The sequence below is a fragment of the Myripristis murdjan genome, chromosome 16 (assembly GCF_902150065.1).
Source record: "Myripristis murdjan chromosome 16, fMyrMur1.1, whole genome shotgun sequence".
Classification (NCBI taxonomy): Eukaryota; Metazoa; Chordata; class Actinopteri; order Holocentriformes; family Holocentridae; genus Myripristis; species Myripristis murdjan.
The window spans coordinates 30,199,227-30,217,422 of record NC_043995.1 but is presented as its reverse complement, the minus strand read 5'-3'; the positions used below and the strand labels follow the sequence as shown (position 1 = coordinate 30,217,422).

Below are 18,196 nucleotides of genomic sequence, written 5' to 3'. Positions count from 1 at the left end.
AGTAGAGAGTCACAAAAAATTCAAGTAAAGTCACAGTGGCTGCAAACTTTAAGTCGGTGCAGCTTTAAGGCACCGGCCTCGGCTCGCGTCCAGTTTAAGGTCCAGGGACTGACATCATCCAGTCGTGACCTGTAGATGATCCAGTCGTCTGTATGTGACCGGGAGTCCTGCCAAGATCTTCATATCTGTATGATGAGATCAAATCAAAATGACTTCCTGCAAACTGCCTGCTAAACACACACATACTGAAAGTGTTTTTTTTTTTGTTGTTGTTGGTTTTTTTTTTTTTTACGTTTTCTTACTCGACTGGTCAGAGTGTCACACCCGGACTCATCACATGTTCCAGCGCGTTAAAAAACAAAGCTGACTACATGCTGTTTGACCGTAAAGAGCCACGAAAAGGCTCACTGGCTGGAAGTGGTTGAGCTGAAATGATGTGATGGAAATCTCCCCCGTTCTTACGCAGCAAATTTAGTTTCATCTTCAGTCACACGTTTGATTTTTTTGCTCATACGAGGGAAGTTGAGCTCATGGTTAAAGTTTATGAATGTGTGCAGTTTCTTCCTTGTTTCACTGCAGTCTCTCTCAACCTGGGACGACTGGTTAAATTTTACAAACGGAGGCAATCGGGTGACATGTGACTGAACATGAAAAAGGAAAAAAAATTAGTGTTTGGTGGAAAGTGAAAAGAGGGATGTTGGGTTTTTGCTGTTGCTTGTTTTGCGTTTTTGCTGCATTGACTTTTATGGGTATTTCTGTCTTGTGTTGCTCTGTGAAACACAGATCATGTGGATTGATTGAATCCCTTGTTTGAAGAAAAACAAGATCTTGACACCGAACATGACGCTGGGTGATTTTTGAACACGCACACACACACACACACACACACACACACACACACACACACACACACACACACACACACACACACTGATTGTCCTCCTCTGTCTCCTCCACAGGATCAGCCATGTCGCTACTGCGGGTCAGGCAGGGCGGCCCAGTGCAAAGGCTTCGTAGAGATCCCGCGGGGCTGTGAGCGGCTGCTGGCTGTGGCGCTCTACAAAGGCAAGGACCACAGGCCGCGGCCCACTGAGCGTGACCCGGCAGGGACCTGAGTGGTAAATATATATATAAGTAAGTATAAGTGGTAATAGAAAATGATAACGACTATAATGCTAATTATAATAATTATAGTAATAGTGATGGTTCTATCAGTCTCCCCCCCCCCCCCCCAAAAAAAAAGAAAATAAATAATAAATAAATAATAAAACAAAAAAATGAATTAATTAATTAATTAAAAAATTAAAAATTAAAAAAATAATAATGAATAAAATAAATAAAATAATATAGAATAAATAAATAAAAATAATATACATTAAAAAAAAAAAATATATATATATATACATACATACACATACATATATATATATATATATATATATATATATATATATATATACACATACATACATATATATATATATATATATATATATATATATATATATATATATACACATGCATACATATACACATACATACATACACATACACCTACATACACATACACATATATATACATATACACATATATGCACATACACATCCATACATCCATACATATTTAATACACATATACATACAAACATACATACACATACATATACATACATATACATCTATATAGTAATAATAATAAAAGTTAATGATATTAATATCATCTTAAAACAGAATGGTATATATTGATAATATAGTCTTACGTGATCATTTCGCATTGTCAGAGTATAACGAAAGAAAAAAAAAAGTGAAACAGAATGTTATTGCATTATTATACATTATTGCACCTCTATGTATATGTTTATGATATTGAGTTTGTTAGAGTTTGTGTTATGCTTGTCAAAGTGTGGAGTGTGTATGGTGAAAAATAAATAAATTAATAAATGAATAAATTGCACAAAATTAGTAAATAAACAAACAAAGAAATTACATAATTTATTTGTTATATGTTAATTAAGTAATATGTTTTTGTTGCCCAGGCAGAGAAGCATAATAATAATAATAATAATAATAATAATAAATGTACTTGTGTATTTGTATATCTGTATATATATTTGTCCAGTGGGTATTGGTCATCAGGCAAAGAGGAAAGATAAAAATAAATAAATATATGAATAGGTAGTAATTACTGAAGATGAGAATGGAGGTTTCAAAGAACTGAGGTGGTTGATGTGACTGGTTTGATGCAGATTATGATTGTAAAAAAGTGATGAATGGTAGCCAGGTATGGTTATGTTTATTGTCAGAGGAGTTTGTATTTTCTAAGGAGATGTAGTCTATGAGCAGATTTTTCCAGTGTATGATGTGTATGGAGTTCCGAGACTTCCAGTTCATGAGGATAGTTTTCTTGGCGACAGTCAGCGCCACTAGAAATGAATAGGTGTGTGTTTTGTCAAGGTTTAATGTGGATAGGTCTCCTAGTAAACAGAGGGAGGGGGAAAGTGGGATGTGGCAGCCCATGATTTGGGATAATGTTTCTGTAATGTTTCTCCAAAAATGGTGAACAGGTGTGCAGTGCCAGGTTGCATGAATGTAAGTATCAGTGCAGTTAAGTGAGCAGTGTGAACAGTTTCCAGATAATGAGAAACCCATTTTTTGTCCAGTCAGATGAGTTCTATGGAGGATTTTGTATTGTATGAGTTGCAAATTGGCATTTGTTGTCATGGAGAAAATGTTCTGACAGATTTGGGGCCAGAAGTCGGCATCAGGAGCAATGGAGAGATCAGTTTCCCATTTTTCTGAGGGTATGGAGGGTGATGTATCGGCCTGTAATAGCAATTTGTATATTTTAGATAAAAGTTTTTTTGAGGAAGAGATGTTAATGAATGTAGAGGCTGAAGGGGGGAGGTCTAAATTTATATTCTTGTTTTTTATTGTTGATTGGATGGATGATGAAACCTGTAGATATTGTAGAAATTGATGGCTCCCGATGCCGAACTTCTGGACCAGGAGAGGAAATGGAACCAGGATGTTATTGTTGAAGATATGTTTGAGGTGAGTGATCCCTTTATCTACCCAAGTGCTGAAGTATAGTGATTGTTTATTGCTGATGAAGTCCGGATTGTGCCAGATCGGGGTGAAAAGTGAAGGTGCCAGAGTGGAGTTAGTAATGTTGTAGAATTTCCACCAGGCTGTCAGAGGTGATGATATTGTGGGATTTTGGAAGCAGGGGTGTTTTTTTGATGGTTTGACTAAGAAATGGTAAATCTGAAATATGGATGTCTTTGCTAACTGTTCGTTCTATGTCTAACCAAGTGCTATCTGACTGAGTGGGGTGGGTCCATTTGTAGATGTATTGAAGCTGAATTGCTAATGAGTAATATTGAACTTTGGAGCATTGAGTCCGCCTAATATTTTTTGATTTTGGAGAGTGGCCAGTTTGATTCGAGGGGGTTTTATTTTTTCCAGTAGAATTTATTGATTGATGAGTCGAGGATGAAACCAGCTGAGAGGTGGGTGAGTGGGGATCATTGAAAGAAGATAATTGATTTTGGGAAGGATTGTCATTTTAATTACTGCTATTACTGCCTAGAATGGATAGTGGGAGGTTCATCCAGCGTTGGAGATCGTCATGAATTGTGTTTGAGTAGTGGAGTGAAATTCAGATTGATCAACTCTGACAGCCTGGGGGAAATGTGTGATGCCTAAAAAAGTTGATGTGACTTGTGCAGAAGGGGATTGGTGTTGTAAGGGGCGGCCACATCCAAACTGTTGATTTTTTAATGGAAGTATGAGGATTTGTTTCCAGTTTATTGAGTAGTCAGAGAGAGGGGAAAATGATTTGATGACTTAGATATAGATATAGATATAGATAGATATAGATACATATATATATATATATCTATATCTATCTATCTATCTATCTATCTATATATATATATATATATATAGAGAGAGAGAGAGAGAGAGAGAGAGAGAGAGAGAGAGATAAGCTAACTGGGGACTTAAACATGGGAAACCAGCAAGATAACAGTTCTTCACCGAGCTTCATCCCGTTGGCAGCAGACAGCCACTGCAACCTGCTCATGCCAGCATGGCCTGAAAATCTCCGTCGCTCCAGCTCACTTTTATATCGACCGGAGTCGCTCCTACTCCAGGAAACAACAACTAGACAATCAATTAACTTGATTTATCCATTATCCTATACCTTATACCTTTTCAGTGTTGGGCAAGCTACTTGTAAAATGTAGTGAGCTGAGCTACCAGTTACTGTACTACACTGAAGAAATGTAGCAAGCTAAGCTACGATACAATGACAACATGTAGCTCAACTACATCAAAGCTACTTGTTACTTTTTTAACATTGATCCAACTTCATTCCAAGTCATTGCTCTTAGTGATCAATAAAACTGTCAGTCAAATAGAGAGACAGGCAAAAAAAAAAAAAAAAGTTCAATTCAATAGTTAATGAAACTGAGCTCTCTCTGCTTTTACTGCTACAAACCCTCGCAACAAAAACACACAACATGCTTCACATAATGACAAAAAGCAGGTGGTGTGTATATGCTAATGTGGGGGAAATGTGTATATATGTTAGTGTGTGTGTGTGTGTGTATGTTAGAAAAATGTGCTGCTTATCTTATACTAAGTAAGAAAGAACAGAGTGTCAGTGCACAATGTTCGAACAAAGCGTTCTCATGTATCTTCTTGTTCATGTTCGTTCTCACCACAGAACACAACTGGAGCATCTTGCACTGCACCCCACCTATCTTACTTCCCTCCCAGATGAGTCTCCATAGCAACAATGACTGTGCAACAAACATGCACATAAAGACTCACATGCTCAACTTTTTCTTCAGATAACTCTGTACTATTGTACTGACTTGTCTCCTTGCTGCAAGAGAAATAAACACAACTGCTGTGACTTATGTCACTCCGTGTTCATTTAAGAACTTTGCAGCAAAAGCTCTGCTGCATTTAAGGTTGAGAAATGCCTGGGAAAATGTAGCTTCTGTGGATGCTGCCGCGCTATTTGATCGGTAAAATAGTTTCACTACTTAAAAGCTGTTTGATTTAGAAAACAGCGACGTTACAACCACTTTACTGACAAATGTAGGTAAACTAGTAACATCGCTACTTGTAACGCCGCTACTGCCCAACACTGTACCTTTTATAATTTAACAACAGAGATTAACTTGGATCTTCCCATCTCAAGTAATGCTCATTTCACTTGTACAACACAATAAACAACTTTAGAAAAAATATATAAATTATTTCTGTCATTTGTTTTAGACATGTAATAATGATGAAATGAATAATACACTTTGTGCACCACCAGCAGGCCTTTTGCTACTTGGTGCAATTAGCAGACATTTCCTTGTGCCGGATGATGCTATGAGGAGAAATGAATCCCCCATGCAGGTGTGTATGAGGGTGTGTGCAACTTACTTGACAGGGCACGGGCTAACATGCAAGAATTCAAGAGCTGCAAAGAGTTTACTTTGTCATTAACAGGATCATTTTACTAGATGAGGTGAAGAGCTTGAAATGTCCAACCTTTGAACACAACATCTCCCTCTCGCTGATCCCAGATGTCAGTCACTGGAGAGGAGAATAAGTTTGAATTTTAAAGGTGCAAGGGGCAGAATGAGAATAGGTTTTCCATGGAAATAGTGTCGTTTTGGACAGAGTGAGTGAGGTGTGATGTTAGAGGTCACTTCAGTGCGGCAGCTGCTTTCTGGATAAAGCGATGCTCACTTCCTCTGAGTTTAGCTTCAATCCCCTTCTGTGGATAAGTGAAATGGAGTCAAATGATCAGTGTTTGTGACCGCCTTCGTAGTTTTTGTAGTAATTTGTTTTTCAGGGCTGTTATTATAACGGGTCCGAGAATGTCACCTTCCACCCCTTATATTGCTCTCTTATATTTTTATAGAGGAATCTCTCCTGCTTTGAAATTGTCATCCCGACCCCTCTCCTCTTTCTTTTTTCCTTGTCTCTTGATGGGATTTCGTGATGTTGACTGGCACTTCCTGAAATACACCATCTTGATTCTAAAGCCCCTCACCTCCTATCTCATTGTCTCCACCGCGTCCTCTGTTATGTACAAGAGCAAAAATATAAGTGCATTAATATAAAGTCATCACATTTCACTGTCTGCCACATCCAAACATTGCAAACCGTTCCCTGAGCCTCCTACTTCATGCTCTCACCTGGTGCCTCAGAGGCTTTCTGGCCTCCTCACCAAACATCAGTTCATTCCTCCATCATTACAGACTCACATCATCCCTCCCATCACATCTTCTCCCTACTGCCTTCAGAGAGAAGGTACACAAGCATCAGCTGCTAGACAAAATGGAATTTTGCTAGGCAAAATGGAAAATATTGCACAGTCAGCACTTTATATATGAGTTGATGTTGTGTGTTTGTATTGCTCTCTGATTTTTTTTTTTTTTTTTTTTTGCTCATTTATCTATGATGATTTTTAACTTATTTTGCTTTAACTTATTTTACTGACCTTTTAATGCACTGTCACTGTCACTGATGAGAAACAGTTTTTCGTTTTCCTCTGTGTATGCAGGTACTTAGTGGAAATGACAATAAATAAATCTTGAATCTTGAATCTTAATTAATATGGACTGTATTTTGTGCTCAAGTTTTTTTTTTTTTTTTTTTTTTTTTTTGGTTCTGAATCTAAACTTAGCTGCAGCCAGATGCTGGTCCCTAATTTTGCGATTTTTCCTTGCCAGCGTACTCAGAGATCTAAAATATTCATTTGCGTGTCAGCGAAAAATTAACTTAATATATTCATAATTAACTTTGTAACTTAAAATTGTGATCTGCTGTGGTATTTAGCTGTACTACTGAATGGCGCTGTTAAGTTTCTCAACCAATCTTCCACATGCCAAAAATTAAAAACACAAGTCAGCATGGATAAAAAAAAAAAAAAACAATATTAGGGTGCAGAAAAAAGTTGATTTTAGGAGCCCAAAATGTGTATGAAAAAAAAAAAACAAGAACACAATAAGTCCTGAGCTCTGCTGGGTTGTGTTGTGTCTTTTCCCTCAGGTTGGCCCACTTTGACTGGCACGCCGGGCACTGAGCAATCTGAAAAATGCATGTCCACAAATTAATATCTATCATAGGTCAAATATCACAAATATCACAGCAGCCTGGAAATAAAGAACACCACATCTCCTCACATTGTGGTCATTTTCCCACAATATTGTGCCTGAATTATAGATGCTGTTCATCACTTTAATAAATGAAGATATTAATCAAGGGAGTTTTAATGTGATTCATAAGCAATGAGGGGCATGCATGTGTATAGATAATTTCCCTGGTCATTTACTTCCATGCCAGGCCAGTAATACATATTGTGGAGTGTTTTTTGTTTTTCTTTCCCCTAATGAAAGGTGTTCCTCATGTTTTGTTTTGTTTTTTGTTTTTGTTTTTGTTTTTGTGGTTGTTGTTTTTTCTGCTCTTCAAATGTAGAAAAGCTCTCAATGTGGACAGGGTGAAGCTCCTGAATTACTAAGCAGCAAAACAACACCAATAAACACAGTTTTTTGGAATTATGGGACTATTTAACCTGTTACATCCCCTCTATCACTCCAGTCTCTCTGCTTTCACTGATTATTAGGGTTATGGCTAATTAAATGATTGGGTAATTGGATAACTGAGCTGAGCTGTGTTAGTGTGGTCATTAGTGATGTGCTTAAGTTTTTAAACAGTAAATTAGTTAGCACACACAGTGACGAGGAGGTGTTAAAACCAATGTTTAACTTTAGAGTCTCATCAGCGGCGGCAGTGACAAGTTAACCAAGCAGAGATGTTTTGGACATGGAACATAACATGTGGCGGTTCTCTTTTTTGGAAATATGTTGAGTGCGTTTCAGTAAATACGTTTGCCTGACAGCCTCAGCGTCTCAGTGGTCTGGCTCACCACAGAGGGAGTTTCTTTTAAGAATTCACAGTTGGCGACGAGTCCCAGATGGGGAGTTTTAATTAAAAAGGAAATAAAATAATAAAATGTAAAATTATGTAAAATAAAATGTTACTGCAAAGTCACAAAAATTAAACACACTGTCAGGTTAAAAATCTATAAGGTTGCCATGCATTTTCATAAAGTGGACATGTAAATGGACTCTAAATGGACTCTCATACCGCCTGGCAACCATTAAATAAAAACAATGTGAATACATGTTGAATGTATTTTGATAAAGTGATTATTTCACACTGTCATTTTGCAACTATGGAAGCTTCTAGTTTGTTTCTATACCAGGATGAATTCCAGTTTGGATTATACTCAAATAATCTTATTCTGAATCGGGTGGGGAAAAACTGATGCACATTTGATATCAGTGTGATGATTATACAGCCTTATGTCAAAAAAAAAAAAAAAAAAAAATTCTCCAGGTTGCAGCTGTGAAAGATTAGATTCATGTTACTGATAATATATGGCAGTAAGATTTTTTTCTCTGCTCTTACACAGCAAACAGGATATTCAGCTCAGTCAGTGTTTGCATTGATCTAAGAAAGTATCCAGATGCTTATCAGGCTCAAATCAAAACAACCAGCTGAATGTCCATCCCTCCCTCCGTGCATGTCATGTAAAAACAGAAAATATTCTCTAAACTGGTTCAGAATTTAATGAAACTAATCACAAGTTATTCAAAGTTATTTTTCCCCAAGATAAATCTTCGTTAAGCTTATTGCTTTTATCACATTATGTAGATACACACAAGCCGAGGGCAAAGAACTTTCATTCAGTCATTCTCATTTATATTTAACTGATAAATAATGTTCACATTTTAGTTTTAGCGGTTGAAAGAAAAAAAAAACTCCTCCCAAACTTGGGGTTTCCTTCGACTTCCTCAAACACCGAACTCTATAAAGTGACACGGTGACCTAGCTCAGCAGCAGAGACTTCAGCTGACTCTCCCACCGCCTCTGGACCAAAATGTAAACTAACTTTAATTCTATTTTAATATAATCCTGTTTATTTTCACTTGTGTTTCGAGTAAAAAAAAATAGAGGAAGCAAATTCATGATTATTTAAAATATATATACATTTATTCATTTTTGTTTGTTTTTTGTTAAATTCATTATATTTTATTTATTTTATTCATTTTTTGCCAGCAAAGATGGAGCGAATCAGTCGTAACAGGATCAGGACAGACTCTATGAACCTTATTGTCCTTAGGGGAATTTGTATTGCAGGAAGAGCATAAAAGAATATAAAAAAAAAGAGAAAAAAACATCATAAAAGCATTACTTTGGGAAATCGATGAAAGACGTTAAGGCTTTACATGTCAAGTAGAGACTGTAGAGCCTTTTCAAACCTAGCATTGGTGAGTTTCTCCTGAGACTGATATATTTACTTTTTTTTTTTTTAAATCACTGAGTTACTTGAAGCCCAGCTATAAAGTGGTAAGGCCTATCAGAGCAGTATCTGCAAACTGCTTCATTTTACAGTTGCGCATAAATTCAAATCTATCTCTTTTTACCAGCTAAGAGGGTAGGTTCATCCTAGTAGGATTAGGATTATGCTGTAATGACTTCAACCCAGCTGTTTGCATGTTTTTTGCAATAATGTATCAATTCTTTGGCCAGTTGTATTGATATGCACTTCATCTTCATATTTTAGTACGCAAGGTGCATTCTGCTAATTGTTCTTTCGTAGATTGGAATGGGAGTTTGAATTGATTTTTTTGAGTCAGTTTGTCATCTGATTAATTTTACTACAGTATGTGTTCTATATGATATTAGTATACCCAGGTTTTCTTTTGAAGCTGCAATGATCAAATTTGCTGAGACTTGATTTGTTTAGACTCAGTGGACAAACCTCCAGCTTTACTCTCTGGATTTTTGCAGCACAACCTGATACACAATGTTTGCTGATATGTGTTGTATTGCTGAAAGCCCAGCCTGATTCTCCCTGGTGTGCAGTGTGAAGTCTCACAGGTTTTCTGTGCCATTGCTCTTGCAGGATGTTGCCGTGTGTGTGTGTGCTGCTGCTGGCCGCCTCGACTCTGGGCCTGCAGGACGAAGCCACCCTGGACGCCCAGTGGGAGCAGTGGAAGCTCACACACAGGAAGGAATACAACGGCCTGGTCAGTGTGTGCCTGGATGTGCACTGTGGATGTGTGGATGTCGGTTTATCTCGTTACTGACTTTCCAACTGTGTTGCATGTGTCAGGATGAGGAGGGGATCCGCAGGGCCATCTGGGTGAAGAACATGAGGATGATCGAAGCCCACAACCAGGAGGCGGCGCTGGGCCTCCACTCCTACGAGCTGGGGATGAACCACCTGGGAGACATGGTGAGTAGACCTTCAAGTTCACCACACAGCTGATCCAAGCTCCCATCCAAAATTCACACTGATAAACAACGTCACTGTGTTTATTGTCATTTGTTTGGCTCTATGCTCCTCTGAAAATATTACCACTACCACTGGATTGCCACTAGTATTACACAACTTTCAGGCCTTATCTTTTTGATTATTTTTTTTGTATATTTATTAGCTATTTTAATAATTTAATAATACTAACAACAACTTCAGCAGCATTTCTATAGCAAGTTTCATATGAAAATAAATCAAACATGTATAATAAAATTTGAATGGATCCTCTGATATTATAATATCTTAATAATCTCTCTGTTTTGACTCTGTATTTTCCTCAGATAAGTGACATTTCTGGTGGAAAACTTGTATTAAACTCACGTCCCAGGGCAAATCCCTCTCTCCCACGTCTTCGTCCTCTACTTGTCTCAAGTCTAAAATAAATATTTTAGACGTTTTTCCTCATACATAAAAAGTGTTACTTCTTTTGTTCTTTACCAAGAATGTCTCTATCTTGCATGAACATCACAGGGAGACAGAATTACTTTGTTCCATCAATCTGTAATTACTGTGACCTTTGACCTCCTCATTATTGATAACCTGTAATACTGATGATTGAGGAAATGAGGCTCGTTCTTCTTTAATGCTCGCTGTAAGTCTGTGAATAAAAGCCTCTAAACCGTGACACAAAGCGTGAAGCCTCTCTGCCTCGTCTGTCCCTCCAGACGTCGGAGGAGGTGGTGGAAAAGATGACCGGCCTCCAGGTCCCGCTGAACCGGGAGCGCAACTTCACCATGGCTATGGACGACAAGCTGGAGAGGCTGCCCAAGTCCATCGACTACCGCAGGAAGGGCATGGTGACCGCGGTCAAGAACCAGGTCAGTGGCAAAGGGCAAAGGTCATCTCACACCTGTACAGCTACACTATCAGTTTAAGGGTCAAGTCCTTTTTTTTTTTTTTTTCTGGTCACTAAATGGATGTCAAATATCCCAATCTCTATTTCCAACCAATGAAATACATTAATAATTAACCTGCTTGAAGTACTTTTTAATATTTATTTGATGTTTTGATAGATAGATAGATAGATAGATAGATAGATAGATAGATAGATAGATAGGTTTCATCCGCTCGGTTCTTCATGAATGATGCAGTGCACTGACTAAACATGTGGCACATCAGTTGCAAATGACTTAAATTATTTTATTTATTCCTATTTATCCCACAAAGTGCCTGTCAAACAGTGACTGTGCCACAGTGACTTTCTCTGGTCCAACAAAGAGAAATGGCTCTGCTTGGGCTGTTGACATAAAGAAGTCAAAGTGCTCCCTCTAGTGGACAGGCAGCAGAAGACACCAACACCTGCACCATGAGTGATTTTATTTCACTCTTTCTCCTTTATCCAAGAATCTTCTCCTCTTGTCTCATCTCTGTTTTATTATTCAAAGCAAATGACGCTGAATTGAAAAACTGAACAAGAACAGCTGCTTCCTCTGAGCTCATCAAATCAATAAACTGCTGCCCACAGCTCAAATGCACCACCACAGACTGTAGCACCTTACTGTGCAATCACTTCTCACATTACACAGCTCCGCACTGCTGCTTACAGCATGCCCTTTACACTCCCTTCACACCTTTACAAGTCAGGTGTGCAGTTTTTTTTCTCAGGTATTGTTGCCATACGCTCTTGATCTTTCTGTTTTTTCTCTACAAATTCTCTAACTTCCTGTCAGTGCAGGCTATAACACATACTTATATACATTTATATAAGTATGTATAAGCATTTATATATTACATTTATATACATTTTTTTGTTTGTTTGTTTATCTTTTTATTTTGTCGCCATAGCTGAATACAATTCCAATTGCATCAGCACAGAAGGTTGTTCCTGTACCAGTTTTATCGGTTGTGTTTTATTGTTTTTTTTTTTTTGTTTGTTTGTTTGTTTGTTTTCCAGGGTTCCTGTGGCTCCTGTTGGGCCTTCAGTGCCGTAGGGGCCCTCGAGGGCCAGCTGGCCAAGAAGACCGGGCAGCTGGTGGACCTCAGCCCACAGAACCTGGTGGACTGCGACACTCAGAGCAGCGGCTGCAAAGGAGGATACAAGACCAAAGCCTTCAGCTACGTGCAACGAAACGGAGGCATTGACTCTGAGGCGGCCTACCCGTATGTAGGAAAGGTGAGTCTGACCCAGAGCCTCAACACACAGAGGGATCACATAGAGTAAAGTATGTCTCACTGGGAGCAAGCAGATCCTAAAGGGAAAAATTATACTGATACGAATGGAGAAAAGAGAGTCCATTTTAGCAATTTAGTGATCTAAATGGATCTAAATGGTGCTGTAATAACACAATGTTTGTCATTTTCACTTGATAAATGACTAAAATGATGAATCCACTATCAAAATAATCATTTTCATACAGACTGATCATGTATGATATAAAATGATGATATATAATGATCAATGACAGTAGGAAATAGGGGAAAAAAACACTTCCTTTCCTTTACAACAGTAAAAGTATCAATACCATAATGGAAAAACCGCTTAAAATTTACAGTTTTAAGTAAAAGTTTACAAGTGTCACGAAAACCTGGAAAACCTGGAAGCCAGTTAGACCAGATTTCCAGTCATGGAAAACACCTGGAAAATTTAATCGCTGATAAAATCTCCTTAATCCTGGGAAATTATAAAGTTGGGCTGAGATTACATATTCAGATGGTTTCTAGGCTCACATGACCCATTTTCAGCCGACTCAGCCGTCGTGTTTTGGCGAGCTGCCGTCACGTGTGTGTGGACACTCAAAAAGGTCAGAAACACTCAAAACCAACACTGTGATCAGCACATTGCCAGTTTGCCAGCTGAATGCCATTTTTGGAGGTATATGTTTGACAAGCAAACCAAAACAGCAAAATGTAAAGTTGTTATAGGAGCTGCAGTCACTGTGGCTGAATCCTGAGGTCAAGCTACAGTCTCATCAAGGAGTTACCAGCATAACGTGTCGTTGCTCAGTTTTTTTTGCACAAACAACGTGTTGAGAGCACGTAACTCAAGACGTCCTAAGATAACCGTGAGCAGCAGCTGACATGCACAAGTTTTTGAAAATGTCCTTGAAAAATTCTGGAAAATGACTTCCTTAAAAGAGTATTATTATCCTGTTGGCTGGTTTACACTCTAACAATGCTGCAAAAAAAAAAAAAAAAAATGCTGGAATGCTGGAAAAAAACGTCATCTGCAAAGTAATGCAGAAAAAGTAGAAAGTCACAAAATGGGGAAAAAAAATTCAAGTAAAGTCACAGTGGCTGCAAACTGTAAGTCGGTGCAGCTTTAAGGCACTGGCCTCAGCTCGCGTCCAGTTCAAGGTCCAGGGACTGACATCATCCAGTGCTTTTTACTAACTAATGTCACCATGCAGGATTTCATGGCACGGGCCGCACTTAAAGCTCAGACAGCCGCCTCTCGCTGCCAACCTGTGAAACTGCTTTCCAGATTAAACTGATCTTGACTTGATTTAAGTGAACTGGACAAAAGAAAAGTTAAAGAAAAAGCCATTGGGATGAGATTCTCCCACTCGTTTCTGGGAACAACAAGGCAGAATAAAACAGATCAGCTGACGAGGAGCAAGAAAATGACCAGTGGGAAACCAGTTGATTAGCACTGGAAACAAGTGGGCCTGCCTCATCCCAGTGTCAGATTGAATCCCTTGTTTGAAGAAAAACAAGATCTTGACACCGAACATGAGGCTAGGTGACTCGTTAAGTGGAGATTTTTGAACTGGGCACCGACACACACACACACACACACTGATTGTCTTCCTCTGTATCCTCCTCAGAAACAGCAGTGTCGCTACCACCGGTCAGGCAGGGCGGCCCAGTGCAAAGGCTTCGGAGAGATCCCGCGGGGCTCTGAGCAGCTGCTGGCTGTGGCGCTCTACAAAGTGGGTCCCATATCTGTGGGCATCAACGCCTCGCAGTCAGGCTTCCATTTCTATAAGAGAGGTCAGTCACACCTTCACGGCTCTGACGGGCTTCATGTCGTCTGCTCATGTGACGAGTCAAGTATTATTGTCATTTTATTCAAACCACAGTAAAGTAGAGAGGCAGGAAGTGTATAATGGACAAGTGGAAATGTTCACCAACGTTCACCAAAGACGAGAGGATTATTTAATGAAAGGATGAGAGGGTGAGCGAACAAAACGTGACGATGAGAGCCAGACACATTCATCTGCCACAGGGACAAAAAGCTACGAACTGGAGGCATTTAACCTTTTTGAGACTTGAGCAAATTCAAAAAGAAAAAAAAAAAAAAAAAAAAAAAAAAAGGAAAAAGGTTTTGAAATTTGACTGGAAAAAACAGGCCAGAAATTTAGACAAATAAAAATAAAAATAAAAATACAGCAAATTATTGAAACAAATTAGCAAATGTTTTTTTTTTTTTTTTTTTAATAAACAAGAAAACTATTAATAATTATTGGAAATGTACTGTATATTTAAAAATTAAATTTCAAGAAAAACACCAGAAAATTTGTCCAAAAAATTAAAAAAAAAGAAAAGACATTTTCCCCAAAAAATGAAAAATAAAATAAAATCAATAAATAAATAAATAAGAGAAGTAAAGTGATTTTTGTTAAGAGGATGAAATGAGAGTTTTCAAAATGAAAGCCCTGCTATGAGGCTCCTGGGTTCATAGAGTTAATATACACACACAATAAAAGTTCAACAAACCTGTTGATTTATTCTTATGATGCATTTTGATCCCTGACTACTGCAGAGGCACTTTTGAATCACTTTGGGAAATATAAAATACTTGAAAATAATGCAGTAATATAAACTAATGTATGACCTCAGAGAGTTTCAGCTGTAGCTAAATCGACAGTCTCTCAAGTCCAGGTTTATTTAGAGCCCTTCATCACAGTTAGGGCACAAACAACTCCCCAAAAAACAAAAAAAAAAAAAAAAAAAAAAAAAAAAAAAAAAAAAGACATTGGGCCCTATCTTGCGCCAGACTCCCTAAACCCGCTATTTGCGGATTTAGGATTTAGGAAGAGGCGTTCCCTCGTAAAAGTTGCTATCTTGTGCACCTCCCGCTATCCGCAAAACACCTCCGCTACCCGCTATATTATGCATAGGCGTGTTTTGGGCGTTACGCCAGTTAAACCAACCAGTGTGCCAGGTGCCATTGCCTTTAAGGGCAGGCTGCGCTATCCTAAATCCTAAATCCTAAACCCGCGATGGAGAGGGGAGGTAGATTTTCTCAGGGGTTCTACTTAGGTTAAAGCAAGTTGGCTTTATATACATATTATATATTATATTATAGGCGAGTTAATTCGGGAGGTGGAGCCACATGTGTCCAAGTGGACGTGTTGTACTGATTGAGTAAAATCCCTGGGCCACACCACACACACACAAGGCAGAGGTGGAACTATGTGTAAACTAATTTATTGACAAGGTAGATTGGGCAAATAAAATATAAAAAATAAAAATATAGCACAGCTGCTGGCTTATGATAAAACAATAAAACGTGCTGGCGTAAGTGTCCAATTAAAACAGTCTTTCCTCTAAACAGTCTATAGAGTAATATACTCAGTCTATTCCGGCGGCGTCCCGGTATCAGTCCGACCGTGTGCGTGGCGAGGCTCCGTCGGGGCGCGCATTGAAGCCGCCTGGGCGCGCTCTCCTGACAGCCCAAACTTTAGGGATAGCGGATAGCGGCTGGTCAGGACCACCCGCTATCCGCTATCTCTAAAGTGTGTGCGCAAGATAGCAACTTTAGGGATAGCGCATGAAACACGCCCACAACGCACCTCCACACGCAGATGACGGAGTCGGCATAAGGATAGCGGGTAGCGGGTGGCGCAAGATACCGTTTAGGGATAGCGGAAGTTCCTAAATCCGCAATTTGCGGGTAGCGGGTAGTGGCAGCGGATAGCGGGTGGCACAAGATAGGGCCCATTATCGCTGAGGTTACAGAAAGACAAACTTGGCAAATACTGGGAAAAGTGGTTTGAGTATGTGACCCCATTGAAACCATATTTGATCTGAAAAATAAATGGACAAGAAGAGCTGAATGATTAGGGCACATCTGTTTTATTGAAAAAGCCTGTATTGGAATGCTGCTGTCATTTTGTTATGGTTTTTGCTTTGTGCGTTTTTTTTTTCGGCTCTGGAATAAGGACATAGACAAAAGGACACTGAAACTTGGAACACAAGAAGGAACTGAAATGTAAAATGTCTTTGTACTGCAAATCCCTGAATAAAAAATGTAAATTAAAAAAATAAATAAATCAATAAACAAAAAAACAGAATCCTAAAAGATGAAAATGGGAGAGAGGTGAAAGTTTCCTCCAGGCCTGGCAGGACGCTTCCCACTCCTCTGTCAGGACGCTGTGGCAGGACATGAGGCGTGAAAAGTGACAAAAAGTGAAAAGGTATAAAACAATTGGCCGTTTAGAAGCAGAGGAAACTTCAGTTGGCTTCCCGTCTGTAGCTCTCACTCCTCCTGTGTCATGTGTTCAGGTGTGTACTACGACCCCGGCTGCAGCAGAGCAAAGAACAATCACGCCGTGCTGGCAGTGGGCTACGGAGTGACCGCCTCGGGCCAGAAATACTGGATTGTCAAGAACAGGTGGGACACATCACCTGTCCGGGCGGCATCAGGTGGCTCGTGCGGGCGCCCAAATGGGACGGCAGGTTGTTGTTTGTGCGTTCCCAGCTCGCCGTGCAGCGCCCACATGAGGCCTCCTGTCGGCCCCGTGTTGACAAAATGATGAGCTGAAACGCCTTTTGGCCACTGCCGATGCTTTAACACCTCCTCTGCCTCTTTCTGTCTTTCTCTGTCTTTTATCCGTCTTTGCCTGACAGCTGGAGTAAGAGCTGGGGCGACAAGGGCTACATCCTGATGGCACGTGACCGTGGAAACCTGTGCGGCATCGCCAACCTCGCCAGCTACCCGATCATGTGAGAGGACGAGGATGATGAGGACGAAGGGACCATGCCTGGACTGCCTGAGCAAAACACACACACACACACAAACACATACGCGCACACACAGACACATGTGCACACACTTATACACACATGCACACATACATGTTGCACTTCATTTAAGAGCTTTGCCAGCAAAATGAATCTGAATTTGGATTGATCTGTATTTTGTGAACACTGCGTAATGAATTTCAGTTTGAAAATAAGATGCAAAATTGTGATTTATTTTTGACTTCTTTTAAGCATTTTGAGTCCGTGAAGTCTAAATAAAGCTTCCATTTTGAATTTTAATGTGGTGCTTGGATTTTTTTTTAATATTCAACCAATGAAAATATGTAGGCCAGGTGATAAGAGTGGAACTGCTGAAGGCTTTGGCACCGGCATGAGGAGTTTGGCAATAAAGTCATCCACACTGGACCTTTACTCTGCACTGTAAATGATCAAATATGAGACGCTCGGCAGCTTATTGAACATTTCTGCAGCTCTTCATTCTCTCCTTATACAAAACTGAGAATAAATGATGAAGAAAAGGCAAATGAAGGAAACAGGGACACAGGATTTCATTCCAAAATTTTGTATGTCTATGTTGTATATTTTAAAACAGAGGATTTTCCTCTGCATAAAAATATTTGCATTTGCACCATGTCACATAATTATTCAAAGGCTGCAGGTACTATGTCAGTGTGGGTGTCAAAGAGGATTAGTTTGATTGATGTATTGGACATTAATTAAATATTAAATACTGAAAAAGCGTCTTGGTGCATGTCGGAGGAACACCTGCAGTGGGAGAGTGGGGTTTGTAAATTTTGGCCTGAGGGTGGTACTACAGGAAAGCTAATGAGGTCATCAAAGCGGACAGGGTTCATCCACCGGGGAGCAAAA

General features: G+C 39.2%; 1 protein-coding gene across 1 annotated transcript; it reads left to right on the top strand.

Annotated features, from left to right (window-relative positions):
* The first annotated feature begins 8,848 nt into the window (after positions 1-8,848).
* Positions 8,849-17,488, top strand: LOC115373211 (cathepsin K-like). Its single transcript, XM_030071484.1, has 8 exons — positions 8,849-8,958; positions 9,986-10,109; positions 10,196-10,318; positions 11,065-11,217; positions 12,294-12,512; positions 14,164-14,329; positions 16,847-16,955; positions 17,192-17,488. Coding segments are annotated over exons 1-8 (996 nt in total). The 5' UTR covers positions 8,849-8,956; the 3' UTR covers positions 17,292-17,488.
* Positions 17,489-18,196: the final 708 nt, after the last annotated feature.

What these genes read in the sequence shown, in the direction of transcription:
- LOC115373211 (XM_030071484.1), top strand. An exon ending in TGAACCACCTGGGAGACATG is followed by an intron (nt 10,319 to 11,064) that starts GTGAGTAGACCT and finishes CTGTCCCTCCAG; the next exon opens with ACGTCGGAGGAGGTGGTGGA. An exon ending in TACTGGATTGTCAAGAACAG is followed by an intron (nt 16,956 to 17,191) that starts GTGGGACACATC and finishes TTTGCCTGACAG; the next exon opens with CTGGAGTAAGAGCTGGGGCG.